This window comes from Phaseolus vulgaris, chromosome 7, assembly GCF_051622355.1.
Source record: "Phaseolus vulgaris cultivar YP4 chromosome 7, ASM5162235v1, whole genome shotgun sequence".
Lineage (NCBI taxonomy): Eukaryota > Viridiplantae > Streptophyta > Magnoliopsida > Fabales > Fabaceae > Phaseolus > Phaseolus vulgaris.
In genome coordinates, this window is record NC_143504.1 from 15,551,060 (window position 1) to 15,566,413 (window position 15,354).

At 32.0% G+C, this 15,354-nt stretch overlaps 1 protein-coding gene across 5 annotated transcripts; it reads left to right on the plus strand.

The window, feature by feature from the left end:
- Positions 1–1,145: 1,145 nt before the first annotated feature.
- Positions 1,146–8,698, plus strand: LOC137828037 (P-loop containing nucleoside triphosphate hydrolases superfamily protein). 5 transcript variants are annotated; one of them, XM_068634437.2, is made up of 8 exons: positions 1,146–1,422; positions 1,505–1,582; positions 1,684–1,904; positions 2,498–2,570; positions 3,314–3,598; positions 4,081–4,224; positions 4,488–4,538; positions 8,483–8,698. In XM_068634437.2, exons 1-8 carry the CDS (start codon positions 1,183–1,185, stop codon positions 8,549–8,551), a joined length of 1,161 nt encoding a protein of 386 aa, XP_068490538.2. In that variant the 5' UTR covers positions 1,146–1,182; the 3' UTR covers positions 8,552–8,698. The 5 variants fall into 5 exon arrangements, with proteins under 5 accessions (XP_068490538.2, XP_068490539.2, XP_090161134.1 ...); XM_068634438.2 differs by lacking the exon at positions 8,483–8,698 and adding an exon at positions 4,645–4,925; XM_090305008.1 differs by having other exon boundaries at positions 1,147–1,422; positions 1,667–1,904.
- The last annotated feature ends 6,656 nt before the right edge of the window (positions 8,699–15,354 follow it).

The window sequence follows — 15,354 nt, forward strand, 5'->3', positions numbered from 1 at the left end:
TGAGACTCACACTTGATAACATTATATTTTTATTTAATATATTAAACAAAACCTTTTAAAATTGAGGATAAAGATAATGTAAGGACGCGTAAAAAAAATAAAGAAACAGAGCCATAGACACACTCACAGAGTCTCTTTTCTTTTCTTTTTCTCTCTCTAAATCTCTTCCTATTCTCTTATTTTTTTTTCCAATTTTTATCTATTTTATAATCTGTTGAGAAGTTAAAAAAATTTGTATTCGATATATTTTCAAATAGATTAATTTTATTTTTCTCAAAAGATCCTTTGTTCTTTGTTTTTTCATAAGATTTAGTCATTAATCTTGGTGGGATAACTTAAATTAGTTTCTTAAATCTTGAAGTTTATCTATACCAAGATAATAATAAAATTCTAGAGGTTGCTTGGAAAGCAAACAATTAATGTAAGAAAAACTAATTTTAATTTTTAATAGTACCTAGGCTAGAAGATCTGGATGTGAAGGGACGTGGTCTCAATATTCAATTTCTCTTGCAGGGATGTTATGTGTTTATATTGTGTTGTTTGTATATATATTATTTAAACTAGAAATATTAGATTTTGATGATTTAATATTTAAGTGTTATTTTTGTTAAATAGACTTTTGAATGTTCTGGATAGTGTTTTGAATGATATTGTTTGATGAAAATGGTATGAAATTGAATTCATACATTTGGAATAATGTATGAACTAATGTTTGTTGTGTATTAAGTATTGTAAACCTTATATTGTAAATATTTGTATTTCTATAAGTTCTGATAATGTATTAGGAATGTTTTGAAAAACTCTAAGCTTGTATAGAAATATGTAGAACCTATATTGTAACAGTTAAATGTATTTTTGAGGGTGTTACACTGTATAAATATTTTCAAGTTAAAATTTAATTATGCATAAATTAAATTAAAATTTAAAATATATGATTTTTTTTTTACAAAATAGCTCATAAATGAGCTAGTTTATTTAATAAAAAAAATTATTTTTTATTTTTGTACTTCTTAAAAATATTAATGAATAAATTGACATAACTTATTAGTATTAAGGAGTTCACGAATCTTGTTACCAAAATAACAATGCTAGGTGGCAATAAATTTTAATTGAATAACATAAAAAAATAAAACTACATAATTCAATAACAGAAAGGGGAAACTGGGATAAGGTAGGAAACAAATGGTAGTTACGAGCTGTTGGTGTTCATCTTCGTGGCTGCCTATGTCACTGCCGCTGCCATGGAATTTGAAGGCAGCAACAACGGCACTGTCACTGAAAATGAAATGTGAAGCGTTTTCTGAAGGCTCTTGTTGTCTTGTTCACAACGACCAAGACGATATGCAAGCTCTCTTACAGATCCTTCCATCTGATTTGCATCCTAGTCTCCTCGATCAATCGAATCGCTCTCAACTTCTAGAGGTGACTTTCCAATTTCAAAGCTATTTATTTAATCCTTAATTCACTGTTCTTCTTTCTACTCAAACATTCGTTATTTCATTAGGTTGTATTGGATTTGGGTCGTTTGCCAGAAGCGCGTTATTTAGGAAATCACGGAGGCCACTGTTTAAGGAACACAGAGGTAATGCATACTATGCACTGCTCATTCCGTGGTATTGTTTATATCAATGTAATGTGATATCCAGATATGCATTGAGTTGTATAGTGTATTTGTGTAGCTAGGTAACTGTGAAGGAGTTGGAATATGCTGAACAAGCTGTTGGAGAGTTTGGGAAGGACAATAGAGCTGGAATTGAGGGTACTTTGCACAGAATATCTGCAATTAGGAGTAGGAAAGGTCACATAGTTGGTTTGACTTGTCGGGTCGGGAGAGCAATCACTGGCCAGATTGACATGGTTTATGACCTGCTTCAATATGGGAAGAGCATTTTGTTTGTTGGAAGGTATACCACAGTATTTCCCCTTTTTATCTCTTATCGATATTTTAAGAATGGATACAAGTTTAAGTGCTAAGGGATTCCTTGAAATGAAATTAATTTGATTCTGTATCTTACTTTTGGTAAAATGAATAGTTTGTAAGGTAAAAGGAATTATATTTCTCCTCTCCTTCATCTTAAAATCAACTACACTTGAGATTTTCAGTAAGTTGTTAGAAAAGGAAGTTTCTATTCTACGGATGTTCAAGTGAATAAGTTGACTTTAATTTATGAGATAACTTCAATGGATTTTACCTGTTTTCTTATCCTATAAGTACTTAGAGAGAGCTTTATCGAAATAGAACATGTGTCATTTGGTAATTTTTTTTAAATGTAAAATATTTTATGGATTCTGTGTTTGGCATTATCAATTGCAATATACGATGTAAGTTGTTGGTTTTGGAAGACTTGAAATTTATGTTAAGATCAATCTAATAAGTGATAAAAGTTACTTACCATGGTCCATTGACTCACCAATCCAATAATGTAGTAAAAGGTTGTTCATTTTCTCTACGAAGATTTGATGATTTTTTTCCCTTCTTTTTCTTGGATTCTCTCAGGCCCGGAGTTGGCAAAACTACTGTTATGCGTGAGATTGCTCGTGTACTGTCTGAGGAGCTTCACAAAAGAGTGGTATGCTGATTTTTCTGCATCTCGCAGCATTTTTTCTTCCTTAAAGTACTTTTTTAGACTGGGTCATGATAGAATCTTGCAAAATGGGTAGGTGATTGTTGTTACCTAATGTGAATCCACTTGGCATGAATTCAATTTATGGATCTTTCTAGGATAGAAATGGGGACAATAAGCAAAAACTAAAAAGAACGGAGGGAGGAAATGGAAACAAGAAAGGATGCCACAACCTAGTTTTGGAAAAATTCCTTGATAAGTTATGGGCGGTTCTGTCAAGAACCCACCCCAATACAAACAATTCTCTCAAAAGGGATAACCCAATTTTTCAATAATTCAAGCTTGCTTTGCACATACACATAAGACCCTATTTATAGTCTAAGTGGGCTGTCAAAGGTTGCAACACTCAGGAAACTAAAAGGACTCCACTGGCATGCAATTACCACTTATGGTTAATTGCATGTTACATTAATTTCTAGAATTAAATAAGCACTAAGGAAATGACCCACTGGTAATTATAGTGTATAGGGGCTGTTAAAAGTTGCAAGTTGCAACACCTAGAAAATTAAAAGGATTTCACAGGCTTGAAAAGCATGTAGTCCCCTTTCAAGAGACAAGCATGGCCAGCGGGTCAAGCCTTATTTAATGTTCAAGCTCTCTCCTATGTTTTAGCATCTCCGTATTCCTTCTTCCTTATAGTACTTTTTTAGACAGGCTCATGATAGAATAACTTCTTGCAAAATTGATAGGTGGTTGTTGATACTAGCAATGAAATTGGAGGTGATGGCAATGTCCCACATGCAGCAATTGGTGGTGCAAGAAGAATGCAGGTGCAGGAGCCATCAATGCAACACAGAGTGATGATTGAGGCAGTGGAAAATCACATGCCTGAGGTGATTATAGTTGATGAGATTGGCACAGAAGCTGAAGCTCATGCTTGCCGATCAATTGCTGAGCGCGGAATCATTCTTATTGGGACTGCTCATGGGCAGAAGCTTGAGAATATCATTAAGAATCCTACCCTTTCTGATCTGGTTTGTTTTAACTTATATATTCTTGTGCCAATAACATCCGATAATTTGTAGCTTTTTCTCTTTTTAAGAAGGTTTTGAAATCTCTGGGTTCATTGAGTAATTGGCCTGACATTCCTTCCTATCACTTTTTTTAGTATAAACATAATATATGTTAGTTTTATGTGGTTGTAAATTCAATTTGTTGCTTTCTTGGGGTTTAAGGTTTAGGGACATGCAAGTCATTGTTATGCATGAAAAGTGTGCACTGAACTTATGGTGCATTTACTCTAATGTGGCCTAATTTTTACTTAATTTAAGACAATATTTTTGTCTCTTTTTACTTTAGGTTTTGCATAAGTTATGCTTTTCAGTAGAGGCCCTAAACTGAATCCCATTTTAAGTTGTAATGGTATTTTCGTCGAAATTTTAGTTTTCACGTAACCTGAATATCACCCATCTAAGCAATTGTAATATTCAAGATTCACCTCCATTTTCCTTATCAGATTGGTGGAATAGAAACTGTTACTCTGGGAGACGCAGAAGCCAGAGCGAGAAATTGTCCGAAGACAGTTCTTGAGAGGAAAGCACCTCCAACATTTGATTTCTTAATTGAGATGAGAGATAGACACTACTGGCTCACACATAAGGTATGTTAGTTGAGCATTTATTACTGCAATAACAATAATCTTGTTCTTACGGGAAACAAAGGAAGTATGAAATATATGAGTATTAAGTAAGTGAGAGAATTGAGTGAGTACTCCGTGTAGAATCAATCTGTATTCATAGGTTTCCGAAAATATCCGAAAGATAATTAAGATAGGTAAGAGATATAGTTGGTTATTGAGTAATTGGAGTTTAGTAGGCTACAATGTCATTTCGGTTTAATAATATCTTGTTTTCCTTTTTGCAGACTGACAAAAGTGTAGATATGTTGCTTCGGGGAAAAAGTCCACAGGTTGAGGTAATTCTTTACTGTTGTACTTCAGTTTATTAGATTGAAAGATTTTTCTATTATTATTTGTTTCTGCCTATACTTCATATTACTTTTTTATTTATATTTGTTGCAGTTGGACACTATGCCTCTATTACTGTAAAATTTACTGATGAAAATGACTGTTAGCTTTTTGGTTGATGCCTACCAGAGGAAAAAACTTTTAATTTAATTTTCACTGTTTTTTGAAACTTTTAATATTAAGACATGATTAGGCTTTGAGTGTAGATAAACATAACATAAGTAACCATTGTCATGGAAGTATATGTTCACACTTCACATCTGGGCTGATTGTTCTTTTCTTGTAATACCTATTGTAATAACAATTTTTTAAACAAAATTTAATAATTCTGTTTAGTTAATTCTGGTTGTGTTGAAACCAAGACTATATATAGGTCTTGTTTTTTAGAGAATAATGGAAAGGTTCTCTAGTTTTTTGTTTCCTCAACAATCTTCTTTTCAAGTTGAGTGAGTGTGGGTGTGATGTTTCGGTTGTGAGTGATTTTAGAGTGGTTAGTGAGTTAGTGTACGTGTTCTCTGCGGTGACGAGAAGCACTGTGAGGGAAAGAGAGTATCATCAGTTTCAATTTTAAGAAGTGGTAGGTATCAACTTGTTGGGTGAAGATGGTGACTGCAAAAGAATTGGAAACTAGGATGGATTTTGTTCTCGAACGGGTGTGGGGCCTAGAGAACGATTGCTCTGCTCCTCCCTTCGGTCGGTCGTTATCACTCTCAGCTTGCTGCTTCACCTTCCTCCTCTCGGTCGTCTGGTCTCATAGGCTGAGGTTGTACCTGCAGAAGGCACTCCAACGCAACGTTCAAGTCAGTCAGGGTGTCGACACTCGGTTGTCAGAGTACTGTAGATAATGACGTACCTGATTCTTGAAATTTGTGCTATTTATATTACCTTAGTGGGCCTTCGCTGGTGGGCCGGATTAGGAAGTTGGTTCATGTTTAAGATTGTGCTAAACAACTCTTAATTATGGATTAACCCTGCTGACTTGGTCGACCCATGACTCATCGTCATGAGTCGGTCGGCCACGTGTTGTCATGTGACCTTCTGATCGTGGTCTAGTGGTCGAGGGGATCGCGTTTTTTACCGACTCACCGAGTGATTCGGTCGTGCCAGTACAGATTCTTATGAAAAGAACCTCTCTGATCATCAAGAATGCGTGCAACAATTTTTGGAGATGGTACAAAAGTCAATTGAAGGCCTCACACCAACATCTGTAGCTTTGAGGATGACCAAGAAAACTATGACAAAGGATAGATGTAGGCTGAATCTGTAGACACGGTTGTTTCACCGTGGAATGGGCATAGATTTCGTTTCCTTCATTTGATGGATCAAATTTTCTGGACTGGAAAGCTAAGGCAAAACAATTTTTTGAATTGGAGTGAACCCTTGAAACTCAAAGAAGCCACTTGCTATTATTGTCCATGGATGGCAAAGCTTTTGCTTGGCAAAGGCATTACATACAGAATATTAATAATAAAGAGAAATCTTGGAAACAGATCCTTAAGGATATAGGGAGTCGATTTGATTATGGTGCTATTGATGATCCTATCATTGATTTGGCAAGATTGAAGCAAAAAGGGACCTTGTTGGATATCTTGAAAGGTTTGACACATTACTGTTGTTGTTATGGTAGAATAAAGGGTAGACAGAAATAAAAGAGAGCAAGATATTCATTATCTTGGCTAACAATACATTAGTAACTCACTGAAATGCTTTTGTCAAAAGTGTAGGAACAATACTTAGAAAGACTTATTCAACAATTGAAACAGAAAAAACAAATAAAGAGTTACGTGCAGTTAAAAAAAAAAAACAAAATATCTAACACTCCTCCTTAATTTTTGAACTGCAAACTCCAATATTTTGTCTTAAGAACTCAAACTTTCTGACTGGAAGTGACTTGGTAAACAAATCTGCAACCTGTTTTCAGTTTTGCAAATAAACAAGAACAACAACTCCATCTTTCTATATCTCACTTAAGAAGAACAACTTAATGTTAAAATGATTGGTTTTCCCATGAAAGACAGGTTATGAGAAATAGTTATTGCAGTTTGATTGTCAACAAACATACTTCCCTTCTCCTCCCTATTAAGATCAATTAAAAATTTCTTCAACCACAAGACTTGGTTAACAACAGTTGTAGCAGCAATAAATTCAGCTTCTGCTGTAGATTGTGCAACAATTTCTTGTTTCTTTGAGCACCATGAAAAAATTCCCATGCCAAGACTAAAACAGTACCCTAAAATACTTTTCATATCATCCAAAGAACCACCCGAATCACTATCAAAATACCCAACAAACAGTAAATTCTGAATTTTCTGAAACTTAATCCCATAGTTTATAGTTCCTTTTATGTACCTAACAACCCTCTTTGCTACCTTAAGATGTTCTTCACTTGGACAATGCATGAATCTAGATAAAACACTCACAGCATACAATATTTATCTGGCATTGTTGCGGTAAGATACACCAAACAACAAATAAGAATGAAGAAAAAGGTTAATACAGCTATTACGAAAGTTTTAATTCAGTGGCAGCATACAAACCCTGAAGATGCAGTTTGGCAAGAACTAAACTAGTTACAACAGAAATTTCCAGATTTTAATTGGAATGCTACAAGGCCTTGTGGGAAAGTTCTTTTAATAGGGGGATTAATTGTAATACATATTGTAATAACAATATTTTAAACAAAATTTAATAATTCTGTTGTTTAGTTAATTCTGGTTTTTTGCAAAATCAGAATTATTTATAGGTCTTGTTGTATGTTTTTAGAAAATAATGAAAAGGTTCTCTAGTTTTGTTTATCATCTACAATCTTCTTTTGAAGTTGTGAGTGAGTGAGTGTAGTGTTTCGATTGGGAGTGATTTTGAAGTGGAGAGTGAGTTAGTGTATCTGTAGGCGTGAAGAGATGCACTCTGAGGGAAAGAGACCATCATAATAGTTTCAATTTTAATATTCCTCTTTGGTTTTTTTGAAGTCTTTCTTCCTACCACTAGATTACGAACATACAAGTGTGTGCCACAATGAATGTCCAGCCATATTTTCCAGAAGCCCAAATTTGCGATAACTTCATGAGTTAGGTTTTAAACTTGTCTCTCCGACTTAACGGAAGTTTATCACGTTTTTCTAGATAAATATACACCGTAAGAAAATGTTTTAATAAAAATTAATCTTAGAGATCAAAATACTTAGTTATTGTATTATCAATATAATTAGTTATTGTATGGACTAAATTAAAGACTATTTTAAAAATTAAAAAATTATTGATATTTAAATAATTTTTTATTATTAATAAAAATGTATAAAATAGTTTTTAAATTGGTATCTAACTATTAACTACTAAAATTTTAGTTACTAACTACTTATGTTCTAAATTAGTTTTTATTAGTTTTTTAGAGATTAATTTAAAATATAAAATATTAATAACTAAAACTTAGACTAATTTAGAATTTAAAATATTAGTAACTAAAACTTTGATAATTAATTTAGATATCAATTTAGAAATTATTTTATAATATTTTATTAATAATAAAAATCACATTAAATACTAATATTTTTTTTTCTTTAAATTAATATCTAATTTAGTTAATATAATGACTAATTATTTATTGTTTATAAATTTGGTTACTATTTGAATATTTGAAGATAATGTAAAGGATATTTTGGATATTATGAATGCCTTTTCAACTTCACCATAGGTTACAAATGTAATTTTGGAGTAACATTCTGCATATGAAGATTTTTATCCAGAAGGTAAATTTGTCGCATGGATGTTAATTCGCTTTTAAGATTGGTTCATAGGTTCGGGTGCGTATGCACTTAAAATAAGTTGTTACGTCGGACCAACATATAAACGATCTTCTTATATTATGACTGATGGTATCTCTAACTTTTTTGCAGGTAAGAAAAAAAGATGAAAAATGTAAGACCGTGATAGAAAAATCTAAGGCATACGATAAATGCCTATGAAATAATTCATTTAGAAGCATTTTAGTTTAGGACTTATAAATTGTTTAAAAACCAATTTAGGTTTAAAGCTATAAACCAGCAAAGGATTATGTAAATTAAGTATTTATTTCATTGAGATATATGTATATATCTTAGACTTCCAAGTTACATCCATGTGTCCTTTCTTAGCACTAGTGTTCCGTGTTGCGTTAAATCAACGCAATTTTAGAATGTCCTTAAGAATTACCACAAACAATTAAATAACAAGACTAAGATGAAGAAGAAAATAACATATCACAAATTTTTTTAAGGTGGTTCAATAAGAGTATTTATATCACTGTTATACAAGTTTCTCATAAATATATCGAAAACTACTCATTTGCACTCAAAATGAACATCCATGCTCAACCCAACATTACATGCATTTCGCACAAGGTTCATATATATAAAAATAGATATAATAACACATAATGAATTATTCATCAAATTTCGTGATACATGACACATTTCTCACAGTTAATTAAAACGTAGATGAACTATCAAACGGTAGAAACTTCAGTTAATTCTGGATGTTTTGGACATTCAAGGTGCATTTGACACTTACCACTAGACAATCTATAAAGTAGACTCTAAACAATCTTAAACAAGCTTGTTTAATCTTCACTTTAATTTAAAAACAATTTTTCTAAGTAAAAACTCATTTTGAATCTCACTAACCCCACTACAGATTTCTAATTAGATAGATTACATCCAAACAATGAGTAGAACTTTTGTAATCATATAAGAACTACTATGATATGTTAAGATCTTTATCATCTTTTGCAGATTCAACTTTCAACTAACGGATGTACCATAAGTTATAAACATATATCCTGCGAGAGACTTGCTAGTGTCCAAATACCCAACATAATGAATCTACAAATCGTTCTACAAAAACATCTCTAACCTTCCTTCTAGTTCCACAATAAACTAAAACTCTGTCAAGTGATCCATCATCAAGTACCTAAGAATCCACTTAAGAACTTGTAAATGAGTGGTTTTAGATTTAACATAAACCTGTTAACAAAATTCATATCATATGCTATGATAGAATGAATGAAAACCATTGCACACATCATAAAACAAACAATGTTTGCATATGAAACTGAATTAATCTAATTATGATCTTCTATCACATAAGAAGTCTATTTATGTTAGATATGTGAAAATAAGTTTCAAGTTTCTCATTCCAAAGTTTTCAAAGAACCTCTTTGAGGTACATCTCCTATGACAAGTATATAAGCTTTTGCTCCCTTGTTATCTCAATCTCTATAATCTTTTTAGCAAGTTCAAGATCCTTTATAGTAAATTCTCTTTTTAATTAAGTCTTTACTTTTTCAGTTTCAAACTTATTATTGTTTGCTATTAGAATATCATCAACGTACAACAATATTATAGAAAACTTTTTGTCAAATAAACACAATTATTGTTTTTACTTCTCATGAAACCAACTCTACCAAAGAACTTATCAAACACTTGTTTTCATTACCTATTTCAAACCATACAAAGATTTGTTTAATTTACAAGCTTAATCTTTTCTATCTTTTATCTCAAATTCTTCTAGTTACTTCATGTAAATGGTCTCATATTGACATTCATGTGATCCAATTAAAGATTAAGCTCAACGTCTATGACTAACAAAATCCTTATGGATCTATGTTTCATTAGTGGAGATAGTACATCATTATAATTAACACATTCTTTATGAGTAAAGTCTTTAGCCATTAATCTTGCTTTGAATAATTCTTATTAATTCCTAAAATTTAATCTTTTCATTTGAAAATAAATTTAGAATTGATGAATTTAAAACTAGTGGTGTACGTATCAAACTCCTAGTATTATTCGAATGAATTTATTTCATCCCCTTCTTCGTGGCATTCAATAATTTAGTTACTTGCTAGAGTAGACAATACGCTTGTAGGCTCATTTTCTAGAACCTCACTATTAGTTACTAAAAAAAATGAAATAAAATATGTATATTCATACTTTGAAAGAGATCTAATTGTTCTCCTTATTCTACCATCAACTATACTATAATCATCATTAGGTTGTTGTTCTTAAGCTTCATTGTTTGAATCTTGCTTTATCAAATCATTTACGTCATCAAACTGTGAAAAGTCAAATGGTCTACCAGTCCCTTGCCTTCTTAGCCTCATTAGTACTTTGAAGTGCACATTCTAAAACTTTTGACTTATATACATCATTTAAGCTTTGTTAAAGACAACGTTTCTTTAATAATACACTTCTTGAATCATGGTTCAAGACACTACAATCAGTATGCTTTCATACCTTTTAGATTATCTTATAAACATGTATGCTTTCATACCTTTTAGATTATCTTATAAACATGTATTTAACAACCTTAATTGTTGTTTTCTTTTCTTAATATGAGCATTGATGAGAGTTTGAAAGATATGGGTTTGATGATACCTTGACTAATGTGAGTTGATTTTAGATTCATTATATTTGTGACACTTTTAAGAATTAGGATCAAGATTCTTAGCAATTTATAGGTGAGTCACCTAAGGAAAATTCCACTGGACATTAACTTAGCAAGTGCTAAGTAGAGTGAAGGTTCATTTCCAAAGGTCCAAGGTGAAAACACAATTAAAGGTAACAAATGAATGAAAAATAAGAACAGAATTGAAAGAACAAAACTGAACCGAACCAAAACAGAATGCTAAAACAAAATTGAACTCAAGGAAGCTTAAGGAATCATCAATGGAGACAATGCCTTCCAAAATGATGAACCAAACTCAAATATGAGTGCTATTTCCTTGTGAACCACAATTGGAACAAGATTACCGAATTGAAATAGAAGAGACACACATTAACCGAACATAATTGATTAAGAAAACAAGCTACCGAATGAAAACACAAAATGAACAAGTTTAACCGATTAAAATTGAATACAAGAAAGAACAACCGATTGAATGAATAAGGCAAGGTGAAGGAAGATGAAACTTATGTGGTTGTAGCATGAATTGGGAATGGACATGCCAATTGGAGGTGATGATCCAAGATAAGTGTTGGATTGCCGCCACTTGAGAGCTCCCAAAGCATCACAAGATGAGACAAAGAAGAGGAGAACAAATCTCACACAAATCATTCACAATTTAAGTATAATAACTTTACTTCTATTTCAATCTCCCTTTTACAATGACCAAACACCTCTATTTATAGCTTTAGAGGGCTGAAATGAAAGTGAAACAAATTCAAAATTCCCTCCTAATACAAATTTAAATTCAGCACCTAAATCTAGAGTCACAAGGAAAATGTGACTTATTTTCTATTTTGGCACCTCCTAAACTACACCTACAACCTACTATTTATGTCACATGAAAGGTGTGACTTTGTTTTGTACATTAGCACCCCTTATTTAATATCTACACCTTCCTTTTCAAGTTCTACTAAAAACTACACAAAAGGAAATTACAAATAGAGACATCCAATGATGCTTATCTCCTAAAGCCTTGGCCTTGCTCCTCATGGTTGGGCTTGGGCTTCTTGGGCTTAGGCCTCATCTTTTGAAAAGACTAATAAAAAGAACTTTAGATGTTTTGGCCCTTGTCCATTTCTCCTATTAATAGCATCTTTTTGATTCTCATAACTGACCTATGTCCTAATGATAGTGAAAAAGGTAGTCGTCTAAAATAGTTTATTTTTCATGATGTAATTAGTTTCATTTAAAGTGGGTAATTGCCACATATAAGGAGATGAAGTATCTTGATAATTCTTTAATTCGATAAGTGTATCGAATCAGAAGTAATAAGTTTTTCTAAGAACAAATATTGAACTCACAAGGAATAGTTCTAAAATTTCAAGGTATTTACTGAATATCAAAAGATATGCAAAATTTTGTTTGTAAGGTTGTTGGTATCATAATTATGTAAGAATTTAAATGAAAAGAAAGTAAATGATTTAGATGATTCAATTGAGAAAATTGGAATTGAGGTTAATCTTTCTTAGGGGTGGCAATGTGGGCTGAACCGCCCCGCATAGGCCCGCCCCACACTTGGCCCGCCCCACATAAAATTTGCAGGCTGATTTTTCTAGCCCGCCCTGCACAAGAGTTGGCCCGCTGGCCAACCCACATAAGAAATATTTTTTTAAAAAAAATTTTTTAAAATAAAATTTTGATTTAGATGCATTAAGTAAATAGTCTCATAATATTATTTTCACGAGACATGCGTAGTAAGATGTTATTAAAATTTTCGGAATGTGAAATATGAGGTTGCCTGAAGAAAATATGGAGGTGCAGAAAAAAATTCTACATTTTAAAGTTATGCGAGTTATGCGGGTCAACCTGCCCTGCACTTGGTTCGCACGGACTACGGGTTATGCGGGGCGGGCCTAAGCGGGCCAGCAGGTTGAAATTAGCAACCCTTTCTGCGTTTTTTTAGCAGGCTGCGGGCCAGCCCACACGACCCGTGCCACTTTACCACCCCTAATCTTTCTCACTCGTTTATATTTTCAATGAATAAAAACATAGAACATTCCATCTTAATTGATATTGATGCACATCTTAATAATCATTTATACTAATTTCTTGAATACAAAATTATTAAGATTGTCTGCTAATTATCATTTCCGCGCATATTTATAGAGCAATTAACATTTCAAATATATTCCTAGCATTCAAATATGCTAAGCATTATCATTTAAATTAGATGCTTAGAAGTACTTTTCAATCAAATCTAAGGATCAAAATCATGAATAAAGCTTCAAACTTTAAGAATTAAATGATAATACCAATCTCAATCTAGAACAAAATATTATAAATAAATATCACCTAAATTCTTAAGAGTTTGAATATATTACTCCCAATCCTAAATTCACTCATATTGTCCATTACAAGCAAGAAAAGAAGATCCAGGGTGTTTCTACTTTACGGCTACCTCATCTAGGGTTTTCTATATTTGATTATCCTCCCCTCTGATATCTAGGGTTTTGTCTCACGCTTTCTATTTAACCTAATTTTGATGTTGGTTAAGTGACTTCTCTCTCAAGCAAGATGTTGCTTGCTTAAGGGAGTTTCACGAGAAAAAGCCAAACTTCACTAGAGTGAACTTGCTTAAGCGAGCATTGGGTGAGGTTGCTCAAGAGAAAGAGTTTTCCTCTGAAGTGATCTTGCTTGAGCGAGTTTGGGCGACTTTTCAATGCTCCAACTTTGTCTTTTCATCTTGTCTTTAACTTGTCCCTTCTCCTTTAGCCCCTTTATCTCTATCGTCCTCTAGATTCCTGAAATTAGCACAAACTAGGGAATAAATCGTTCTTATTTGTCTCATAATCCAAAAATATGTAAAAAGGTTCAGATTTCTAAATTAGAGGTTGAATTATAACGCTATTAACAATTAAAGTCCATAAGTATCTATCTTTTTTCATGAAATATTACTGCATTAAGGCACTTATCATAACTACATAAGAATGAAAATAATAAGTTGTTAAAGCCACTAGTGGTAGAAGTGTTGTTACTTTGCAAGTGATTTTTCAAGAAGAAAGATGTTTTTTAAGCATCTTATGGTAGTGCATCCAATGGAGCATTTACATTAGAATTAGTAAGGTTGAAAGTTAATAACCAATGACTACAGCCAAAATGAAGATGTGAACTATAATGAGATCTCCTCTCTTGTATTCAAGCACACATCCATTAGTGATATAACACACATCCATTAGTGATGTGATTCTAAAAATAAAAAAATTCCTTTTCTTTTTAGCCTAACATTTTGAATAAGCTAGTTACCCATGGTATTAATGTAAGCTTAACTTTTTTTTGATATAAGATTAGGTAATAGAAGTTTTTGTTTAACTAATTCCTCCACCAAACTCTCATACAAGGAGATCAAATGTACTCATTTTGACAGCTTTAGTATGAGTTTTTATTTTGAGTGGCGTATCTCCAATGTCGAGTCGCTCTCTCCTTTACTTATCCTAAAAGGACAAAACCTCCTTGTGTGACCTTCATTCTTACAATGGTAAAATTTAATGTTTGAAATATTACCTACACCCATTACAAGAAAATCATTAAATAGAAACTAATTATAGAGACCAAAATAATTAGTTACTATTTAACTAAATTAGAGACCATTTTATAAACTAAATAAATTATTAGTATCTAAAGTAGTTTCTATTATTAATAAAAATTTATAAAATAGTTTCTAAATTTGGTATCTAACCATTAGCTACAAAGAATTTAACTACTTACTATTTTATATTCTAAATTAGTCTCTATTAGTATTTTAGAGACTAATTTATAATCTAAAATATTTGTACCTAAAATCTTGGTAGCTAATTTAGATACCAATTCAGAAATCATTTTATAAATTTTAATTAATAATAGAAACCAATTTAGGTACCAATACTTTTTTAGTCTCTAAAATAATATCTAATTTAGTCAATATAATGATTAATTATTTTTGGTCTCTAAAGTTGATTGTTATTTAATGATTTTCTTGTAGTGATCATTTCTCTATCTAGACTTGTTGGAATAATTGACTCTAGAAGATGGGTGAATAGAGTCCTAGACTTTTCTTTTGAACAACTAAACTAGACCATCTAGTGAATAAGTAAAGCAAAAACAACAAATAGTAATTTTATATTGGTTCACCCAATCACATGAGCTACGCCTAATTATCTCTTAAAACAATTTCTTAAGTGGTTCTACTAATCAATTTAATTATTATAATTAACGAGTCAAACTACTCATGGTTATCATGAGTACACAGACCACTCCTAATTATCTTATCTTAATCTTTCTGACTAAGACTTTAAAAACAAGTAACAAA

Bases quoted from the DNA above. Each gene is read 5' to 3' on its own strand.
- LOC137828037 (XM_068634437.2), top strand. From the start codon at position 1,183: ATGGTAGTTACGAGCTGTTGGTGTTCATCTTCGTGGCTGCCTATGTCA. The intron at 1,583-1,683 runs GTAATGCATACT...TTGTGTAGCTAG, and splicing joins ACTGTTTAAGGAACACAGAG to GTAACTGTGAAGGAGTTGGA. The intron at 4,539-8,482 runs GTAATTCTTTAC...ACTTTTTTGCAG, and splicing joins GAAAAAGTCCACAGGTTGAG to GTAAGAAAAAAAGATGAAAA.